Below are 19,350 nucleotides of genomic sequence, written 5' to 3'. Positions count from 1 at the left end.
ATCTTTCCAAATGACTCTAATGCGCTATCTAAATCCAAGTGTGCCGTCATTGCGACTGCCATGAACCAAAGTCATCACATCCTCAGACAGAACCTCCATGATGATTTGGCAGCCACCCATGGCTGTAACAAGCTGTTCATTGAATTCCTTCGATATCATCACATCGGAAGAACTGAGCCGATGCCATTCCTTCAGAATCGTGAGTGCTGTTTGGATACAGCTCAGCTCCTAAATAAGCGAATGGATTGTAAAGTCAGCATCGCTGAACTTCCCCTGTAGTTCATAGAGGCCATGAATAGTCGAAGTAAGTGCGCCTAGAATCTGAAAAATTGCCGAAGTAAACCCGATGGCAGATATCGGGTCCATGGGAGAATTGAGACATGAAGGACCGAGACATTGCGGGGGCTGAGGGGGGCTGAGGGCGGCTGAGATGATCAGCGCCAAATCACATGGGGGCTGATACACATATTGGGAAATACAGGCACAGACGACGGCAAAATGCCCGGGGGGTCAGTCCGAGGTGAATCAGGCATATTCATACCAGCTCGCATAGCTGCAAGTACAGCGCTATATCTATCCATACACCACCAGAAAAAAATGCATGAGAACAGCAGCACTAACACCTCAAAAAAACCAAAAAAACATACAACAGTGAGGATTCGCTGGTGGTCACCCACCCAACTACTAACTCACCGGCGTGTGGCTTAAGTACGGCTGAGCGGACGGGAAGCCCTGTTTTCCACACCCTATGGTCGTATGTATCAGGTTATGTGTAGGAAAGAACTATATAGAATAATCAGCCAGAGGCTACAAACAAGTGTACTATAGTTTACTAGTCAACTACGGAGTAGAAGGGTGACGTCTAGAAGCTGGAGTCATCACTGCCGGTATAGCACTACTTTATTTGGGAATCTCCTTGATGGAGACCTATTTTGATGGTATGAGTCTCTCTCAAGATGGCAGGGGTGGTATTGGAGACAACAAGGTAAACACACGCCCTTACATACTAGATAGCACCGCGACAGGGACCATGGCGATTCAACTAGCAACATTGTATGACTATCAACTCAATAAAGCCGACCAATACTGAGAGTTCGCAGAAAAAATTAAAAATTAAAATAAACAAAATACGCTGAGCGGGCTATAATCCCATTCCTTCTTGCTCCTCTGAAAATATTGCGCTTGTCGAGGCGTACAGTGTGGTTCTAGGGCCACAGATTAACCTCCACAAGCGCCCATGGCAGAATAGCACATCTTTATGCCCTCGGTAGAGGTGATACAATGGAGAGCGACAGATAATTTCCCTCTGCCGAACGCCGCGGATAGCCACCCCACATGACGGAGAGTGGTAGTCAAAGGCTTCAAAGGCCGGTGATCCATATCCAGAGTGCATGAAAGGATATGCGGACTGGCTGGGTCATGGCAGCAATAATACTTAGGAAACCTAAACACGATTGTTTGAGAGTCCGGTGCCTTGGGCGTTAGTCCAGGAATCTCCTCCCACATAGCACTTTCTCACTGCAGCAGTCAAGTCTCGGTCTCATCGGTTATCACGCCATCACAGCATCCTATGCTGCCAATTTCTGACTTCCATGCCGCTCTCCAGCGCTGAATGTCACAGATCATACCATCCAACCCCGCTCGAACCTTTCGCTCGACGCACACTAGAAAGTCTGATAGGCCGTCAAGTCTCCGCATCACATACCACCATGCGCACAAACTTGAAAGGAGAGAATACACACTCCATCGAACCAGGTAGCGTGGGTGGATTTGAAGACAAAATAGGCACTATCATCAAGAAGACCGAGAGAAAATGTACAAAGGAAATTGATTGATAGTATGCAATGTTATGAGAACCCTTTAGGTGTCCCAACAACAGACCTAGAGGTTTGATATGTCGTATAGTGCAAGCGACCATCCTGCGACTGATCATTCCACGACCCTCCACCCGCCGATCCAGGTCTCTGGTCCAATTGTGTGAGTGGAAACTCACTATCCATCTCATCTATGGCAAGCGCCCGTTTCGCCGTACTATTCTTGCTCAGGACGGGTCCTGTCGATGGCTGCGTCGAGTATGGAGCACGGACACTACTGAACAATGACGGGAAAGCGGCCTTAAGAATCGGTCGGAGCATGGGCGCGCAGGAATTTGAAATGGCAAGAGCGGGCTCGGTGACACTCCAGAAGGCAGCCCAGATCATCGAGTAGGACAAATCGGTGAAATCGACCGTGGTGAGGACACGGATTCGGATGATGGTGATGGAGGAAATACTGTGATGTTGATTAATATTTTGAGATGGGGGGAAAGGGAGAGCGAAAAAAAAAAACATACAAGATACCCAGTCCAAAGATTCCAACCACCGCCAGCTTAGTCGCAAGAGACATCTGCAATTTCCAGACAAAGCGAATCGGTAATGCCATGATCATCACATCGGTGAGAAGGTTAAAGGCTCCAATCGTCGAAAATGCCACATTCTGACTTGCACAATGACCAGGCAGTGTCGGGTTCCAATTCCTTTCGAAGGGTGTGCAGATTAGAAAAATCTGGAGCATACTCCCCGTCCAGTACGCGCCCGCACAGCCCATACAAATCCATGTCAGGATGCGGAATTCTCTAGACACGAAGATCCGCAGGTAGAAGGCAAGATAGGAGAATTTAGCCAGGACCATGGCGTTGTAGTAGACGATTTGGTAGACCATGAGCATTTTGGCGATCAATACGGCATTCTCCGGGGGGATAGTGGTGATGTGGTGTCGCATCCCGACACGAGCATAGTGGAAATGCATTGCGAGCATTCCATATGTGTGAAATAGCCCTGCAACGCAGCATACATCGTCCCATCCTATATCGCTTTTTCGAATTCGTCGAGAGACACCGCGCAATATTACTAGGACAGTGGCTATTGCGACCAGGATTGTGTTGGCGATGAGCTGTTCACGCACGATGGGGAAGGCGAAGGCATTATATAACTGCATTTTCCCATTCATTCGGCAATTTTGAATTTTTCGTACTCTGTATATATACTGTGTAGAATATATAAGGTGAAGAAACTTTAAGAGCCGTGAATAACTGTCAATCCCCGAGTAACAAACCCGACTGTCTCCATTGTTCAAAGTACTACACGTTAGAGTTTCAGGCTAACTATTAATTGACTAAATAAAAAGATCAGCAGGAGATTATGGATCCTTATAGCGCGCCGTTTTTTTTAGGCCGAAATTAATTTACCGGCCTAGGGTTTGAAGGCTGAAGAAATCGACTGTCATTGGAAAGAGTATCAACTAGTTCAACTAGTTGAAGCCAAGTCAAACTTGCAAATACCATTTCCCCTTTTGTATCCATTGCCTCGCTTATGAACAAATAATACTCCGTATACCACCTCACTTGTCCCTAAGGTGGATACTAGCCTCACTGGGGGGTATAAGCGATTTTCTGGGCAAATTACTGACCCTAATAATACTGAGTGCGAAGCTAGCAAGGTATGTAACAGCTAACTTGAAGCTAACAATATTTGGGAATTTTGTACTCCGTAAGTGCCGCGTACTCCGCTGTCAGTCAATCAGTAGTCAGTCCACTCTTGATCCTCCGAAAATATTTCTATAATTGTCACTCCCCCTCCATAGTAATTAAAGGTTGTTAAGCTGCAAGATGGATGACTACGACTACATTATCATCGGTGCAGGAATCGGCGGTCTTGTTTTGGCAAATCGTCTAAGTCAAGATGTCTCAATTAAGGTCCTCCTCATTGAAGCTGGCGCCAATCGGATGGGCGATCCTCGTATTGAGACCCCTGGATTTTTAGGCACGATGTATGGCAACCCAGACTTTGATTGGGATTACATGAGTGTTCCACAAGTATGTCCGCCCTCAGCATTGCCATCTCGTATCTGAAGCTAATTCATGAATAGATCCATGCAAAAAATCGCCAGATCGGCCAGCCACGCGGTCGCATCGTTGGCGGGTCCTCCGCATTAAATTTCTCTGCAGTTGTGTACCCTTCAGCATCTAATTTTGCTGCATGGCAGGCGCTAGGAAATGATGGCTGGGGCGCTGAGGATATGGCCCCCTATCTTCGCAAATTCCACTCGTATGCCGCGCCCAGTGAGGCTACGGCAGAACTACTCGGCACAAGCCGGTACATGAAAGTCGATAACCAAGGATGTGATGGTCCTGTCCCCGTATCTCTACCAGATGTGTATGGGCCATTCAACAAAGCCTGGAACGAGACATTTGCGCAATTGGGGTGGGAAACAGAGGCCGATCCTCTTGATGGCCACAAACTGGGCGCTTTTACTTCCCCGCTAAGCGTGGATGTCAAGACGGGGAGAAGAGGGTACGCAGCGGCATACTACCCCCCCGAGGTCGCGGCGCGGCCGAACCTGCGACTTCTCGCAGAGACAATGGTTGAGCGAATTATCTTCACTCAACAAAATGGAGATGTCATCGCCACAGGTGTGCAGGTCAAGACTCAAGACAGTTCATACGAAATCAAAGCAAAGAAAGAAGTGATTCTCTGCGCAGGCAGCCTGAATTCCCCTCAATTGCTTGAGCTCTCGGGCATCGGCCGTGCAGATCTTCTCCAGACCCATGGCATCCCGGTAATTATTGACAACCCGGCCGTGGGCGAGAACCTTCAAGACCATGCCATTACGAGCATCAACTTTGAGATCGCCGATGACCAGGTCTCGGGCGATATCCTGCGCGATCCAAACGTCGTTCAGACACTCATCAAGCTCTACGAGGAGACACACGGAGGCCCGCTGGCAGGCATGCCCCTCAGCATGGCCTATCTCCCCTTAGTGGATGGAACTGGTGCTGTGCCGAAAGAACAAATCGAGGCCTTGCTCTCCAAATACCTGGACAACAATAACACCCCACCCAACCTGCAAGTGCAGTATTCTCACATCCGCAAGATGCTCCTCCAAAGCGATGACCCCTCCTCGCACTACCTCTTCCTCCCTGCCCAACTCCACATGAACCCAGGCAAAACCACACTCACCGACGTGCTGGTCAAAACTCTCCCGGAGAACTATGTCTGCGTCATGGTGCTACACAACCACCCCTTCTCGCGCGGTTCGGTCCATATTTCCTCCGGAAAGAGTGAAGATAAGCCTATCTATGACCCGAACCTGCTCTCGCACCCGCTCGATCTAGAGATCATGGCCCGGCAGTTGCAGTTCGTGAACCGCATTGCTGATACTGCGCCATTCTCCACTCTGCTCAAGGCCGGGAAACGCATGCCTGAGAATACGACCGATTTGAGCGATCTGGATCACGCGAAGGATGTCGTGAAAGATCGCTTGTATACGTGTTTCCACCCCGCGGGCTCGTGTGCTATGTTGCCGAGGGACATTGGGGGTGTTGTTGATTCTGAGTTGAAGGTTTACGGAACGAAGAATTTGAGAGTTGTTGATGCTAGTGTTTTTCCGCTTGAACCTAGTGGCAATATTCAGGCTACTGTTTATGCGGTTGCAGAGCGGGCGGCGGATTTGATCAATCCTGGAAGTCAGAGTCGGGCTTGAGGTTTTATATTGACTGCATGGGGGTAGATATGGGACATAACCTCTAGTTGTGAATACCTCCCCCCATAGGACATATTAATTCGCTAGACAGTATAGTTATGGGCAAATTGAAACTATAGTTTTACCGCAAGACGGTCCAAAAAAATGCCTAGGCAAGGATTGAGCACAGGCGGGTTCCAGCTCGGGGACACTCAAAAGTTCCGGAATACCATGATTTTCGCTTATACAACCAGATAATTTCGAGTCTATCGGTATATTAATAATTTTCAAGCAAAACGTGGTCGTTGAGATATAAGTATAGAATATATCGTATTCACTATGGTGTTTTGAGGTGGGCGACTCGTATATAAAATATGTTATTTTTACAGTGGTTATATAATCAAGTGATTTCGAGTATCCCTCAGGTCTAGAAACTAAGGTATACTCGAAATTAGCTGGTTATATAAGCGAAAATAGGGTATCCCGGAACTTTTTGAGTATCCCCGAGCTGGGTGGCCCGAAAATCAGGTAAATTGAATTGGCACACGGATGGTTGATTGGATAAAAAAAACCTAATAGCGAGGCATAATATCCCTCTTTCTATTTTCTGCCTAGACGGCGCGCTAGGGACGGAAAACCCTCATCCGAGGCTCCACCAGGCATTACCGGAAGAAAGAATACAAGGGGTCCACAAGTCAAGGTTGTCGTCGTGGAGAATATTGACTAAGGTGGGTGTCTGTCATAGACAACCACAATACCGCATTCCAGATGACATCTTTGGGTATAGCGTCGGTTTCAACGTTGAGACTTGCACTATTGATAAAAGCTCGTATTCCCTCAAACATGTCTCTATCTATGTACGGCTTTTGGCAAATGCGAGCAATGATTGGTCATATATTTCGGCACTAAGGTGCACCATCGTCGCACGCTCGGCAGCTACTCTTCTTTTCGGCGGTTACAGTTACTCCTTTTGGGGTCAGCCTCAATGAATTGTACACTCTTGTGATTTTCTATATCGAACAGAAACTTATTGGCAGAAATATATGTTGAGAAGAGGCCGAGTCATAGGTCATGCATATAATGCATAGTGCCTCGTGCCTCGTGTCGTCTGATCCAGTGCAAACAGCCCAGGAAAAAGCCCAGATTAATTTTGAGCCGCATACTTTACTTAGGCTGGCCAGATATGCAGGCCACCATAAAACACCGAACGCAGTCTCCGTTGACCGCCATGATCCAGATCCGCCCTGATTTTCCTGTCTCAGGCCCAATTTATCATTTGTTATTCTATATTATTATCCCAGTATTTCATAGTCTCAATACCTCTGATACTGCACTTCATCCCTTCTAGTCTCCATTCTATGACACCACATTCAACCTGTCAGTTCCTTTCATTATATCCACCTTGTTCAATGGATGGACTGTCGTCTGCAGCCAGCATTATCGCGGTCATCGAACTGGCGGGGAGTTTTGTGGAAATTTGTAGGGATTACATTCAAGAAGCAAAAAATGCTAGGGACGAAATTCTGGAGTTACAGCAAGTCGTCACGGATCTCGAGTTCTCCGGGAGCTGAATGTACTTCTTCAAGGTCCCAACGGCTCCAAGATTTCTAGTTCGCAAACCATCTCTAGCTCTATCACTCGTTGCTGTTCAACTCTTAAATGCTTGCAAGCGATCATTAAGCCAGGAAAAGAAAAGTGGGCGATGAAGAGACTAGGGCTTCGCGCGCTAGCATGGCCTATCAAAAGGAAACAGGCGAAAGAAATCGGGTCAGATCTTCAGGGATACAAATTAACATTCACATTATCGTTAAATATTGACCAAGTGTGGGTGCTCTAACCAGTAGTTAACAGTTAGCTAACACCTGTTTAGAACCGTCATTTCCGGTATACATGAGACTACCGACCGAATCGAGTATAGTACAAGCCTGGGCCAATTACCAGTTGCACAGGGAGCTCAGTTCGACTCGTATGAGAACCAACATGAGGATTATTGTCTCCCAGGCCCCAGAGTAGCCCTCCTTCGTCAAATTAAGGAATGGGCTAGTTCTCCGAGCGGAAAGGGCACTTTCTGGTTGAATGGTAGAGCTGGAACTAGCAAATCAACCATTTCGAGAACTATGACCCAGACGTTGAACAAGACCAATCTTCTTAGAGCAAACTTCTTCTTTAAAAGTGGTCAAGGGGATCGGGGGAATGCAACAAAGCTGTTGCCGACAATTACAAAACAACTAGTAAGGATCATTACTGGGTTGTTCCCCGGTGTCCAGAAGGCACTTCAAGACGACCCTGACATTGCAAAAAGAGGACTGAAGGAACAGTTTGATAAATTGCTCCTTAAGCCACTTCAATGCTTGGTCTTATCCACTCTCCCAACTGTGGTGATAGTGATCGACGCACTAGATGAATGTGATTCGAACGATGATATATGACTTACACTCGGATTACTATCACAGCTTCAGAAGCTTGATGCTGTCCATATAGGTGTCTTCTTGACCAGTATGCCTGAATGGCTAATCATTCAAGAATTTTCAAGGATCCCAAACGAACACGAAGACTTGGTCCTTCATGAAATTTCCGAGCCAGTGATAAAGCACGATATATCTTTGTTCTTAAAGAGCCGGCTCTCAGCTATACGGGCGAACCGCTCCCTACCTATCGATTGGCCTAGAAACACTAATTTTCAATATTTGGTCGCATTGTCCGTGCCATTGTTTATTTTCACCGCCACTATATGCCGTATACTTAAGGACCCTTATTGGAACCCACGGGGTGGCCTCAATGAGATATTGACACATAAAAAAGATACATCTAAGCTTGATAGAACGTACCTTCCTATACTGAAACGGCTTCTCGGCAACCAAAGCGAGAAACAGTTAAAACAAATGGTTCGTCAATTTCAACAGGTGGTCGGTGCAATCGTGATACTAGAGAGCCCCCTCACCATCATCTCAATTTCGAACCTTATTAGCCTCCCTCGGAGTCTTATCGATCTCGGACTAAACTTACTATACTCGGTTCTAGGTATACCAGATAATAAGGGTTCGCTAGTACGGCTCTTCTATCTCTTATTCCGATACTATCTTCTTGATCCTAAAACACGAAAGAAGACGCCATTCTAGATAAATAAGAAGAAAGTGCACTATATATTAACCACTCGGTGCCTCCTTATGTGTCAAAATTCAAGGAAGAATATATGTCGATTGCCAAGTGATAGAACATAACGTGCGGAGATTGATCAGGAGACTATCGATCACTGGCTTTCTTCAGAATTTCAGTACGCCTATCGATATTGGGCATATCATCTAATGTACTACACAGACTTATATAATATAATTCATGATGCTCTATCGTTTCTCCAGACGCATTTCCTATATTGGATAGAGGCAATGAACCTCCTAGGTCTCGGAGCAGAAATAGTGGGGATCATTAACCATTTACAGACCGGTCTACCTGTAAGTTACTTGCACAGTTCTGTCAAACAACGTACACCGCTAAATATGCCTACCTAGGGTAACCATGACACAATGTCAAAATTTTTACGGGACGCAAAACGCTTCGTTCTGAAAACCTATCGGGTTGCTGATGACTCGCCACTGCAAATTTACAGCTTGGGGCTTGTATTTGCACCCCCTGTATTCAATAATTCGGAAACAATTTGAAGCAGATATTCCTCGGTGGGTGGCTCAGGTGCCATGGGTTGATATTGAATGGGGTGCAGCATTGCAGGTTCTCGAGGGTCATTCATACCATGTTAAATCGGTAGTATTCTCACCCGATAGCTGCTTATTAGCTTCCACCGGCTCCCATGAGCACACGATCCTGCTCTGGGACACGGCAACGGGGGTCCTACAACAAACTCTCGAAGGCCATTCTCACGAGGTTGACTCATTAGCATTCTCACCCGACGGCCGGCTAGCTTGCGGCGCTACTAACGGCACAGTCCGGCTATAGGACACCACCACAGGGGTCTTACAATATACTTTCGAAGGCCATTCACACTCTGTGAACTCGGTAGCATTATCGTCCAATGGCCGGCTGGCTTTCGGCTGTAGTGACCATACGGTCAAGCTGTGGGACACCACTGAAGGGGTCTCACGACATACTTTCAAGGGCCATTCACGGCCCGTTTTTTTGGTGACATTCTCACCGGACAGCCGCCTACTAGTCTCCAGTTCTAGTGACGGCACTGTCCGAGTCTGGAACACCACCACAGGGGTCTTACAATATTCTCTTGATGGCCATTCACATAATCATTTCGAGGTGGTATTCTCGACCGAGTGATGTCTACTAGCCACTCACAACAAGGACCGCATGCTCCGACTCTGGGATACTGCGACAGGGGTCCTACAACATACCCTGGAAGTTTCACATTGGATTGCCTCAATTGCCTTCTCGTCCGACAGCCACCTACTAGCCATTCGCACCGAAGACCAAACGCTCCAACTTTGGGACACCGCCACAGGAGACCTAGAACAGACCTTAAGCCCTGGTGGAGTGTTGACCTTTATGGAATTCTCCAATGATGGCTCTCGTCTACGACCTAATATCGGATCCCTCGATATCCAGTCCAGAAGTTGGGATTATACTTCTGAAGCATCCCAGTCTAGTCAAGGGATAACAATACAGCCAAAGCAGTGGGTAGCCCTGAATGGTAAGAAGTTATTGTCGCTTCCTCCTGGTACTTGGCTTTCTTGTTCAGCAATTAGAGATGGATCACTGGCCTTGGGATGCTGGTCAGGGTGCATTTACTACATGAAATTTCAATGGTAGTAGATATCAAATGATTTCCATGTTCATACTTTCCTTTTTTTCCTTTGTATATAATATTCGTGTGGTTTTTCTAACCTACTTCAGATAGCAATATTTGGCTTGTTTAACCAGATATAATAGTAATAGTATGGTGAACAAAATATAGCATATAGCCCTATATCCAACCCTCGATCAAAACCCTCTTTTATACCACCGCCAGAGCCTGTTCCCATTTCTATCGGTTTATTACTAGAGAAATACATGGACTCTTCTGCAATATGACAATGAGATAACCTCATACACCCAGCTAGTTTACAACTAGGTCATGTGACCTTTGTGTTTACTGCCCAGTTCGGAAAGGATAGCTCAGGGCGTTTCACTTTTTTCATTGCCGATGGGCCAGCGCGGTTTCCTTCTCTTGGTGAAAATAGCGCAATACGATTATCTCATGGTGGAAAAGCTTTGACTGTTGTATTTGTCACGTTCATTGCTATTCCTTTTGGTAACTAGAATTCATGTTGCTGAATAAGTGATATATATTCATACCTCGGTCTGGCCAGGGCTGATACTCAAAAGTTATAGATAGAATTCCACCTTCCCTACAGAAGCTGAAAAGATAGCATGGAGAGTTTTCACATTAGTTGCGATTTTATCGTCATTCGTCCCACTGGTTGTTGCTCAAGCGCCTCTCATCGCTGTGTGGCTTGTGAGAAAGAAACTGCTCCCTTCATGCATTAAGAGCCTGGAGGATCCAAATTCTCCTGTCACAATACTTGAAATTGTGCTTGCCGAGGGATTATTGTATCTGTATTTTATAGCACGTTTTGGAACCCTTGTGCTTATGCTCTCATCGTTGAGGGCGCTTCCAGCTGATTCTTGACATTACCCCGGATTGGCATCCCGCATATATATAGATTTGGAGTTGTGACCATATATGAAAAAAAATAAAAAATAAAAAATAAAAATAAAACCAAAATCAAAAAATAAAATTAAAGACAAAAACAGAACTAGGGAATTTATTGATCTGCAAAGATTTTTAATAAAAATTTTAATCAAACCTCGTATAGGAAAAAAAAAAAAAGCAGAAAGAAACAAACCAAAAACAAAAAGACATGATAAGAGTGGGATTCGAACCCACGCCTCTTGCGAGACCAGGAAACTATTGCTAGTTGTGGAGTTAAGGTATACCTTAACCTGGCGCCTTAGACCAACTCGGCCATCTTACCAGTAGGATGGAATTAAGGGGTTGGTATTGTCTTACATCTGATCCCTTCATTCCAAATTAAATTAAAAGTGGCAACTCCAGACCGGATTGCCTCGGGTGGGGCTTTCCCATTTGAGCTACGATCTCACAGATAGTATCAATATATTGAACTGTACTTTTCAGTCCGTCAGAGTTTTCATTCTTCAGCTCTACTCCGTACAGGGAAACTCCATGCCATGTCTCGTCTTGACCTTAAAAGAATCCTGAGAGCATAACAAAATTCCCGAAAGGGGCCAGTGCATCGGCAGAAGAACGTTCTCGACCCCCGAGATCGGAAGCGGATAGCTCTGACGCAAGGCGCTTTTTATTATTAGACGGTCACAACTTTCCAAAGCTGGGAACAGACTGGTCCACTGCCAAAAACAAACTAATCAGATTCCAAAGGATCATTCCATATGGCTCTTTACAGTCGCAGGAAGGTGGACACCTTCAGGGGTGGCGGTTTGAGTCCACATGATGTAATATTCGCCCAGCACATTTTCTAGGATCAGCGGTCAAAACCAGCGGTGGCCCTCGCATCTTGGTCGATTTAGCCGCAAACCTTTCATCTTTTTTTCAAGCTCACTCTTTTTTTTCAATCCCTCCGATCACAATGGCAGCCCTAAAGCTCAACACCAAGAACCTGAGAGCCATTGGGAAGCTAGGCCAGGGAAAGATCCAAATCCCAATCCACCGCGAGGCCAATCTCGCCCGGAATGTCCCAGTTAAGGAGGGAATCGTCCACGTCGGTGTCGGCGGCTTCCACAGAGCTCATCTGGCTGTCTACGTCGACCAATTGATGGAAAAGCATGGTGAGACTAACTACGCAATCTGCGGCGTTGGCTTGCAACCCTTCGATGCTGCCATGCGTGATATCCTGAGAGAGCAGGATCACCTCTACACCGTCATAGAGCGCTCTGACAAACGAAGTTTTGCCCACGTTGTTGGATGCATTAATTCCTACCTCTTTGCTCCGGACAACCGCAAGGCCGTCATCGACAAGATGGCCCACCCTGATACCCGTATTGTGTCGCTCACCATCACCGAGAGCGGCTACTACTACAACGAAAACACACACGAGCTGATAAGCGACCACCCCGATATCAAGGCCGACCTCAAAAACGTGAACGCACCCTCCACAACCTTCGGCTTCCTCTACGCTGCCCTGGCAAAACGCTACAATGAACAACGCGACCCCTTCACCGTCATGTCGTGCGATAACATGCAGAAAAACGGCTCCATCACACGCAACATGCTAGTGTCATTCGCGCGCTTGCACAACCCCAAGATCGCCGATTGGATCGCCGAGAAAGGCGCCTTCCCCAACGCCATGGTCGACCGCATCACACCTCAGACATCACAGAATGACAAAGATACACTAGCAAAGGACTTCGGAATTCAGGACGCATGGCCCGTCGTCACAGAGCCCTTCATGCAATGGGTTATCGAGGACCAGTTCTCCGACGGCCGTCCAGAATTCGAGAAGGTTGGTGCCCAGGTCGTCAAGAACGTCCACGACGTAGAGCAGTTCGAGAAGCACAAGCTCCGCCTTCTTAACGGCAGCCACTCGGCCATCGGATACCCGGGTCAAATGGCAGGCTTCAAATACGTCCACGAAGTCATGAACAACCCGCAGCTGCGCAAGTTGGTGTGGGAGATGATGCAGGAGGAGGTGAAGCCGCACTTGCCCGATATTCCAGGCGTCAACATCGACGATTATTGCAAAACGCTCATGAAGCGCTTCTCCAACTCAACAATCATGGACCAGCTGCCTCGCGTCTGCCTCAATGCCTCCGGCAAGATCCCACAGTTTATCATGCCGTCGATTGCCGAGGCAATTATGGCGAGCAACGAGGAGAAACGTGATTATCCTTTCCGCCGCCTGTGTTTCGTCGCGGCCTCTTGGTTCTTATATATCAGAGGTGTCGATGACCACGGCCAGAAATTCGAGGTCGTTGACCCCATGCGTGACGAGCTCCTGGCTGCAGCTGGGGATGACACGGGCCCCCACGGGCTGCTTCAAATCAAGAGCCTCTTCGGTGACGACTTGCGCGGATATAAACGGTTCACCGATGAGATGGAGAAGGCCATGGAAGACATCGCTGAAAAGGGCGTCCTGGAAACACTCAAGGAGTACTTCCCTGAGGATGCTAACTAATAGCTGTTGATTTTGGCGGGGGAAAAAAGTTACATTTGCGTCTTGTGAGCGTTGTTTTACATTTTCTTTACATGCGATAGACGGTAGTTAAAATTTACCTAGCTATATGTATGTACTTGTATATTGGAATGGATCTCACTCTCTGGAGAGGCCTATCAGATTTGGTTGGGACGAGTTTTCTGGGTGTGTTTATTTGAGCTACAAATTTTGTGGACCGGGATATAGCCATGGAGGTCTATGATGTTTAGATAGACCAACGTGAATTTTAATTATTACATTCGACATTCGATATACTTCGGGAGCAACTTTCCAAGCATTCTGTGTGGAGTAGACACCTTGTGGTCCCCGGGGTTCACCTTCTCTCGATGAGCGTGCTCAATTTTACATGGAAAGGAGAGATGAGCACTTAGAAAAAAGCAAAGTGAGACCCAGGAAAATTGGAGAACGTCACCTGGACATGCTTAAGCCAATCGTCTTTTTCTATGAGCTGTCAACATGGCTCAATGACAACACGAAATCCATAGCCAATCAAGTATTCGATAGTTATCGCTTTTGTATTCTAATAAAATAATTCATACATATTAGTGACCAACTCATACCTAGAACTATGTTACCAAAATACAAGCTAGAAAAGATTTGTTTAAGTATTTCATCAGTGGATTTTGTAGTATCCGGGATAATAGAACACCCGCTAGCAGTTTAAATAAGGAATATGTATAAACAATGTTACAGCAAAAAAGCAAATCCCACAAATCCAAGTTGGATGGAGGGCTATGTAAGAAAGTCAAAAAAATAATAGTAATAATAAAATCCAAGTCTAAATCATGAATGTGCAAACAAATCAACAAGTCTACAGCATGATCATGAAGACACCAGAGGCGACAGCAGCGACGGCATAGGCACCGGCCTGCCAGACACCAATGTGCACGGCCTGGGGAACAGTACCAGCAGCGATACCAGACGAGGTAGCACCGCCAGCAGAAGCAGAGCCAGAAGCAGCAGCACCAGTGCTAGCAGCAAGACCGCCGCTGACAGCACCAGTACCAGCCGAGCCAGCAGCACTCATCTGAGTAGCACAGGAGCCAGAGGCAGAGGTAGACTTCTGGGTCTTAGCGACACCGTTGAAACCACAAGCATCGCTACCAGCGCTGCCCTTGTTCTTCTGGTAGTAGGCGTTCATAGCCCAGGCCAGGCGCTGCTTAGCCGAGCACATGGAGTAAGCACCGTAGGTACCAGAAGTAGCGTTGGACTGGACTCCGTTCATGACACCGTCCTCGCCGCCGAGGTACCCGAAGGTAGCTCCGACCTGCTTGTCGGTGATATCGGAGTTGGGGACACACTCGAGGGAGTTGTACATGCACTCGCAGAGGTCAGCGTTGGGCGAGGGGGGCAGCTTGCTGGCGGCGTTCCAGTCCGCGCCGATGGTGGGACAGCTACGGCCGACAGTGGTGGAGACGCTGTATTTGGCTGATTCCACGCCGGTCGGGGTTGCCGAGGCCATTTGCTTGGAGAGGTTGCTGAAGTCGGGGAGGGTTTTGACGTCGTCGCCGTCGACGGAGACGAGACCGTATTTGTTGGCTTCTTCGTAGTACATGTAGACGATACCGCCGGACCAAACGTCGGTCATCTTGTCGCTGTATAGGACGGGGACGTCGGTGAACTTGCGGGGACGGACTTCGTTGCAGCCGTACTCGGAGAAGAAGGCGGGGACGGGGTAGTCTTGGAATTCCTTGGTGCGCTCCTCGTAGCCGGAGTCCTTGAAGCTGGAGTCGCCGCACCACTCGTAGATGTTGTAGCCGAAGAAGTCGATGGAGTCGGCGGCTTCGTCGCAGATCAGGTAGTTGGATACGGCTTCGCGGACGGTGGCATCGTCATCGGTGGCATAGCCGACGGCGAGGGAGCTGCGGTACTTCTTTTGCTTGATGTAGGACTTCATGTCGCGGACGGCGGCCTTGACGTATGCCATGGAGTTGGTGTTGTTGACCTTGTTGGCGACTTCGTTTCCGGCGAAGAAGCCGATGACGTTGGGGTACTTGGCGAAGGCGTCGACGACCTGGGAGTAGCGAGTGAAGAGATCCGAGTTCCAGGTAGGGTCATCGGATACGATGGATTCGCTGGGCGAGGAGAGATCGGTGATGAGGTAGATACCGGCATTAGCGAGGGCGGTCATACACTCATCGTGGTCCTTGCTGGGGTCGACGGCGTAGGTACGGACAACATTGGTGCGCAGTTGGGTCAGGTAGGGAATATCGCGCTTGCAGCTGTCGATGGCAAGCGGGTCGGTGTATGAGTCCGTACCGGAAGCACCGTTGCGACCAGTGAAGTTGGGCTGGTAGGCAACACCACGAATGAAGAATTCGGTGCCGTTGTTGGAGTAGAAGAACTTCTTGCCCTTAATCTCAATAGAGGGGACGTCGGCAGCCATGGCCGCTCCCAGAAGGGAGAGACCAGCGATGATAGAGGCCTTCATTGTGCAAGGAAAATGAAATCCTAAAGAATGTCTGACGGGTACACACCGTCTGTGAGGATAGCGAATGTAAATAAGAAAAAGAAAGAGAAAATCTACAAGGTAGGAAGGGAAGAGAAGAAAAGCGACCCTGGAAGGGGGAAGTGGAGGACCCAAGGGGTTGTGTACGCGCATTCATGTGGGTATATCAGGTTGCATATCATTCATATAGGATATTAGTTTGGTATTTCTTTTTCTATATTTGTTTTCAGTAAATCAATTGAAAGATATGATTGGCAATATAAAGAGCAACAAAGTGGAAGAAGTTGATATTCCCCCGGTCATTGGCCCTTATACTCCACCTCCCTCCCACATCTCCCCACTGTCCCTACACTGGTCCTCCACTAATCCTCCACTAACCCTCCACTATTCCCTTCTTTCAAGCTTTTCCGTTACATCCTTTGCTTATTTGCCACTGCCCCTGAAACAAGCGTATGCGCTAGTAAACCCGCGGACGGCCGGTGGTGCACTAAGGACCCTGAGGGACCCTGACTGGAGGATATGGAATCTTACATCCATTTTTTGGTATTGATTTATGTATCTTGTAACTCATTCAGACACGGCTCACAACGGTGTACAACATACTCCATAGTTACAATATTGTATAACAAGATATTCAAAATCGGAAAGCTTGTTCGTTGCCAAGGGCGATCAATGCTATGACGTCGTTCGTTATAAATTCTGGGCATCCTTGGCTAAGGCTTGTAAATTGTGTCACTCAGAACAGGAATACAGACCTGGTAGGATCGGTATCAAAGTCCACGCCCAATGAGTTTGTATTTTGACTAGGTACTCCTGTACTCCATACTTTTTGGGACTTTTTGGGCCGATGTCTCACTTTACAACTCGTATCTATGATTTGGGACAAAAATAGTCAGTTGTTTATGCGGTCTCGTCACGTCTTATCCGTGAGTTTTTTTAGATGACTTTTTCTTAAATATCTTCTCCTTTTCTTATTATTCATAGGCAAACCGTAGAAAAAAGGGCGGAGAAAGGCATACTCGGGACAAAAACTATCGATATCCATCACATCCTCAAATTTGCAGGGGCGATCAGACGGCAGAGTAGGCACCGATATTTCCACCAGTTGGGTTATCATAGCGCTCTTCTCTATGTTGTATAGGGATAGTTGCATAAACCGGGTCTTTTTCTAAAGCCAAAAAAAGGCAACCTACAGCATATAGCCAAACGCAGACCATACTATTCGAGGCCAGGACCAGGCAGTGCAGCTCAGGGGTAGCTGGACCCCTGAATATCATAGATCACGTCAAAGGCCGGTCTGGTTCTGGAATACGATATACGGGGTACTAGAAAGTCAGTCCCTTCCCGTTCGAGGCTTCATCGTACATATTTTGCTCTACCAAGCTTTGTGGCGACTGAATAATCCGCTTGGTATGGAGTCCGGGTGGATTCTGTGCTCCATTATCAGTACATTGTATGAGATATTTTCTGGTCAATGGGGCTGAGACAAAACTCTCCGAGTATTAGGGGCTTTTTGCGTGGTACAGACCAATAGATACTGATCCCCGTTTTGCCGTTTAAACCGGGGTACAGGTTGAACATGACAGGCAAATACATATATACAGCCTGTACAGGGCCATTATCACGGACATTGATACTGTGCTCCGCGCCCTTTTGATGGACCGACCTACCGCAGAAAATGATACGTCATGTTCGAAGTCTAGAATATGTTTATTCGACTCCGTGCCGTTATAGCCGGAAGTGGGATCAAGCCAGTATGCCCAGACAATACTGTGTGCGATGCTCGCTCCCACATCGCTGGAGTTGGTAGATAGGCATTTAATAAGTGTCTTGTAAACGATACCCGTTCGTGCTATCAGACGGGGAGCAAGAGCCATGGGCCAATCAACGACCATACCCGGTTAGTGTATAAGTCCTCCGGAATTCGCAACATCATATGATCCTGGGAGCAGATTCCATTCATTTGGCTGCGAGGATTTTCCTGTAATGCCCGATTCCCGGAAAACCCATTCTCATCCCGGCGCCATCAGCCAAGGCTTGGGGCGTCGTGGTTTCGTGGCCTTCTTCGACTAGTGATGCTCAATACGGAAAGATGGCGACATAATAATTTAGGTAGTCTGTGAACATACGCTTAAGTGCTTTCATTCGCGCATATTACTGGCAGGTATGGGGGACTCTCCACAAGGTTCAAGAAGCGAGATTCACCCTCTATTTTAAAGATAGAGATTATGAATAATGTCAAGGAAGAATATTTCAAATGAAGTTCATAGACATAAAGCCCTCCAGCCCAGGTGCCCCTAGGGGAGAGTTGAAAGTCAGCATGGCTCGAAGTGGCTAGCGCGAGGTAGGCAGCAACTATTTTCAGAGCCCTTTAATGTATGCCCCAATCCATAGGGCTGAACTTTTCTTTTCCTTTTCGGTGAATTTCTCAACCCATTGGCTATTTCCTTTGAGGCTTTTCATTTTCCTTTTACTCTGCCTCGCTCTATACTTCGTTTCAGCAACCGCCCGACCACAGACCTTACGGCACAGGCACCAACACAACAGAACTGGAAAGATGACAGCCGACTACGTCGGCAGTACAGCTGAGTGAGCTGACTGTTCGTGGATATATATCTCGGGATGACGACGGCCATTTACTTTGGTAGGGTCAAAGAGCAAGTGCAAACCACTAACACCACAGTATCTGCCCGAGGCCTATTTGATCATTGACCACGATCTCATCACGAAGAATCAACCTATAACAAGTGCCAGAATTAACCTCGATATGCCTCATGATAGGATTACAATCCCTTGCTGGGGAAGCGTGTCCCCTCCCAGAACACCCTAAGGGCTCCCCGGGGCTGAGGGCACCTGCTTAGGTGACCACGGGAGCCCTGGCGCTGCCCAGCGCTTACATGGGCACCAACCAAGAACCCTGAAAACCACACCTTGAAAATCAACACGTGATTGTTTCATCATGTGTCTGGCTCGGGGAAGCAACGCCATGACAAAAAGGAAAAGGGGGTTGTGGCGTTTAGGCGTGTTGTGGAAATCAATACTCGAGATTTGATTGATCCAAACACTGCCAAGAGCGGGTCAAACCACCGTCACAATTTGAAAATTGCTCCCAATAAACGGAAGACCCATATTTGTGGCCTGGTCTCTGTGCCACGATTGCACCGGTACATCGTATGTCAACATCTGCAGGAATGCCCGAGGGGATTCAACAGA

At 47.5% G+C, this 19,350-nt stretch overlaps 6 protein-coding genes across 6 annotated transcripts; 3 read left to right on the top strand and 3 right to left on the bottom strand.

Moving 5' to 3' along the window:
* Window positions 1-24: 24 nt before the first annotated feature.
* N7537_008262 (uncharacterized protein) lies at window positions 25-397 on the bottom strand (the record flags this gene model as incomplete). Its single annotated transcript, XM_056899317.1, has 2 exons — window positions 25-228; window positions 344-397. The coding sequence occupies 2 exons, from the start codon at window positions 395-397 to the stop codon at window positions 25-27; spliced, it is 258 nt and encodes an 85-aa protein (XP_056751393.1).
* A 1,450-nt stretch (window positions 398-1,847) lies between these two features.
* N7537_008261 (uncharacterized protein) lies at window positions 1,848-2,976 on the bottom strand (the record flags this gene model as incomplete). Its single annotated transcript, XM_056899316.1, has 2 exons — window positions 1,848-2,271; window positions 2,333-2,976. The coding sequence occupies 2 exons, from the start codon at window positions 2,974-2,976 to the stop codon at window positions 1,848-1,850; spliced, it is 1,068 nt and encodes a 355-aa protein (XP_056751392.1).
* Window positions 2,977-3,646: 670 nt separating this feature from the next.
* On the top strand, window positions 3,647-5,520 carry N7537_008260 (GMC family oxidoreductase; the record flags this gene model as incomplete). The annotated part of the gene is made up of 2 exons (XM_056899315.1): window positions 3,647-3,853; window positions 3,907-5,520. The coding sequence occupies 2 exons, from the start codon at window positions 3,647-3,649 to the stop codon at window positions 5,518-5,520; spliced, it is 1,821 nt and encodes a 606-aa protein (XP_056751391.1).
* Window positions 5,521-9,810: 4,290 nt separating this feature from the next.
* Window positions 9,811-10,255, top strand: N7537_008259 (WD40 repeat domain-containing protein; the record flags this gene model as incomplete). Its single annotated transcript, XM_056899314.1, has 2 exons — window positions 9,811-10,150; window positions 10,206-10,255. 2 exons carry the CDS (start codon window positions 9,811-9,813, stop codon window positions 10,253-10,255), a joined length of 390 nt encoding a protein of 129 aa, XP_056751390.1.
* A 1,849-nt stretch (window positions 10,256-12,104) lies between these two features.
* Window positions 12,105-13,649, top strand: N7537_008258 (mannitol dehydrogenase family protein; the record flags this gene model as incomplete). The annotated part of the gene is made up of 1 exon (XM_056899313.1): window positions 12,105-13,649. The coding sequence occupies one exon, from the start codon at window positions 12,105-12,107 to the stop codon at window positions 13,647-13,649; it is 1,545 nt and encodes a 514-aa protein (XP_056751389.1).
* An 850-nt stretch (window positions 13,650-14,499) lies between these two features.
* On the bottom strand, window positions 14,500-16,119 carry N7537_008257 (glycoside hydrolase family 72 protein; the record flags this gene model as incomplete). The annotated part of the gene is made up of 1 exon (XM_056899312.1): window positions 14,500-16,119. One exon carries the CDS (start codon window positions 16,117-16,119, stop codon window positions 14,500-14,502), a length of 1,620 nt encoding a protein of 539 aa, XP_056751388.1.
* Between the last annotated feature and the right edge of the window lie 3,231 nt (window positions 16,120-19,350).

The sequence above is a fragment of the Penicillium hordei genome (genome assembly GCF_028827395.1).
Source record: "Penicillium hordei strain IBT 12815 chromosome Unknown utg000004l_segment0_segment0, whole genome shotgun sequence".
In the NCBI taxonomy this organism is placed as follows: Eukaryota; Fungi; Ascomycota; class Eurotiomycetes; order Eurotiales; family Aspergillaceae; genus Penicillium; species Penicillium hordei.
Note: the sequence above shows the minus strand (reverse complement) of the source record. Positions and strands in the feature narration are given on the sequence as shown.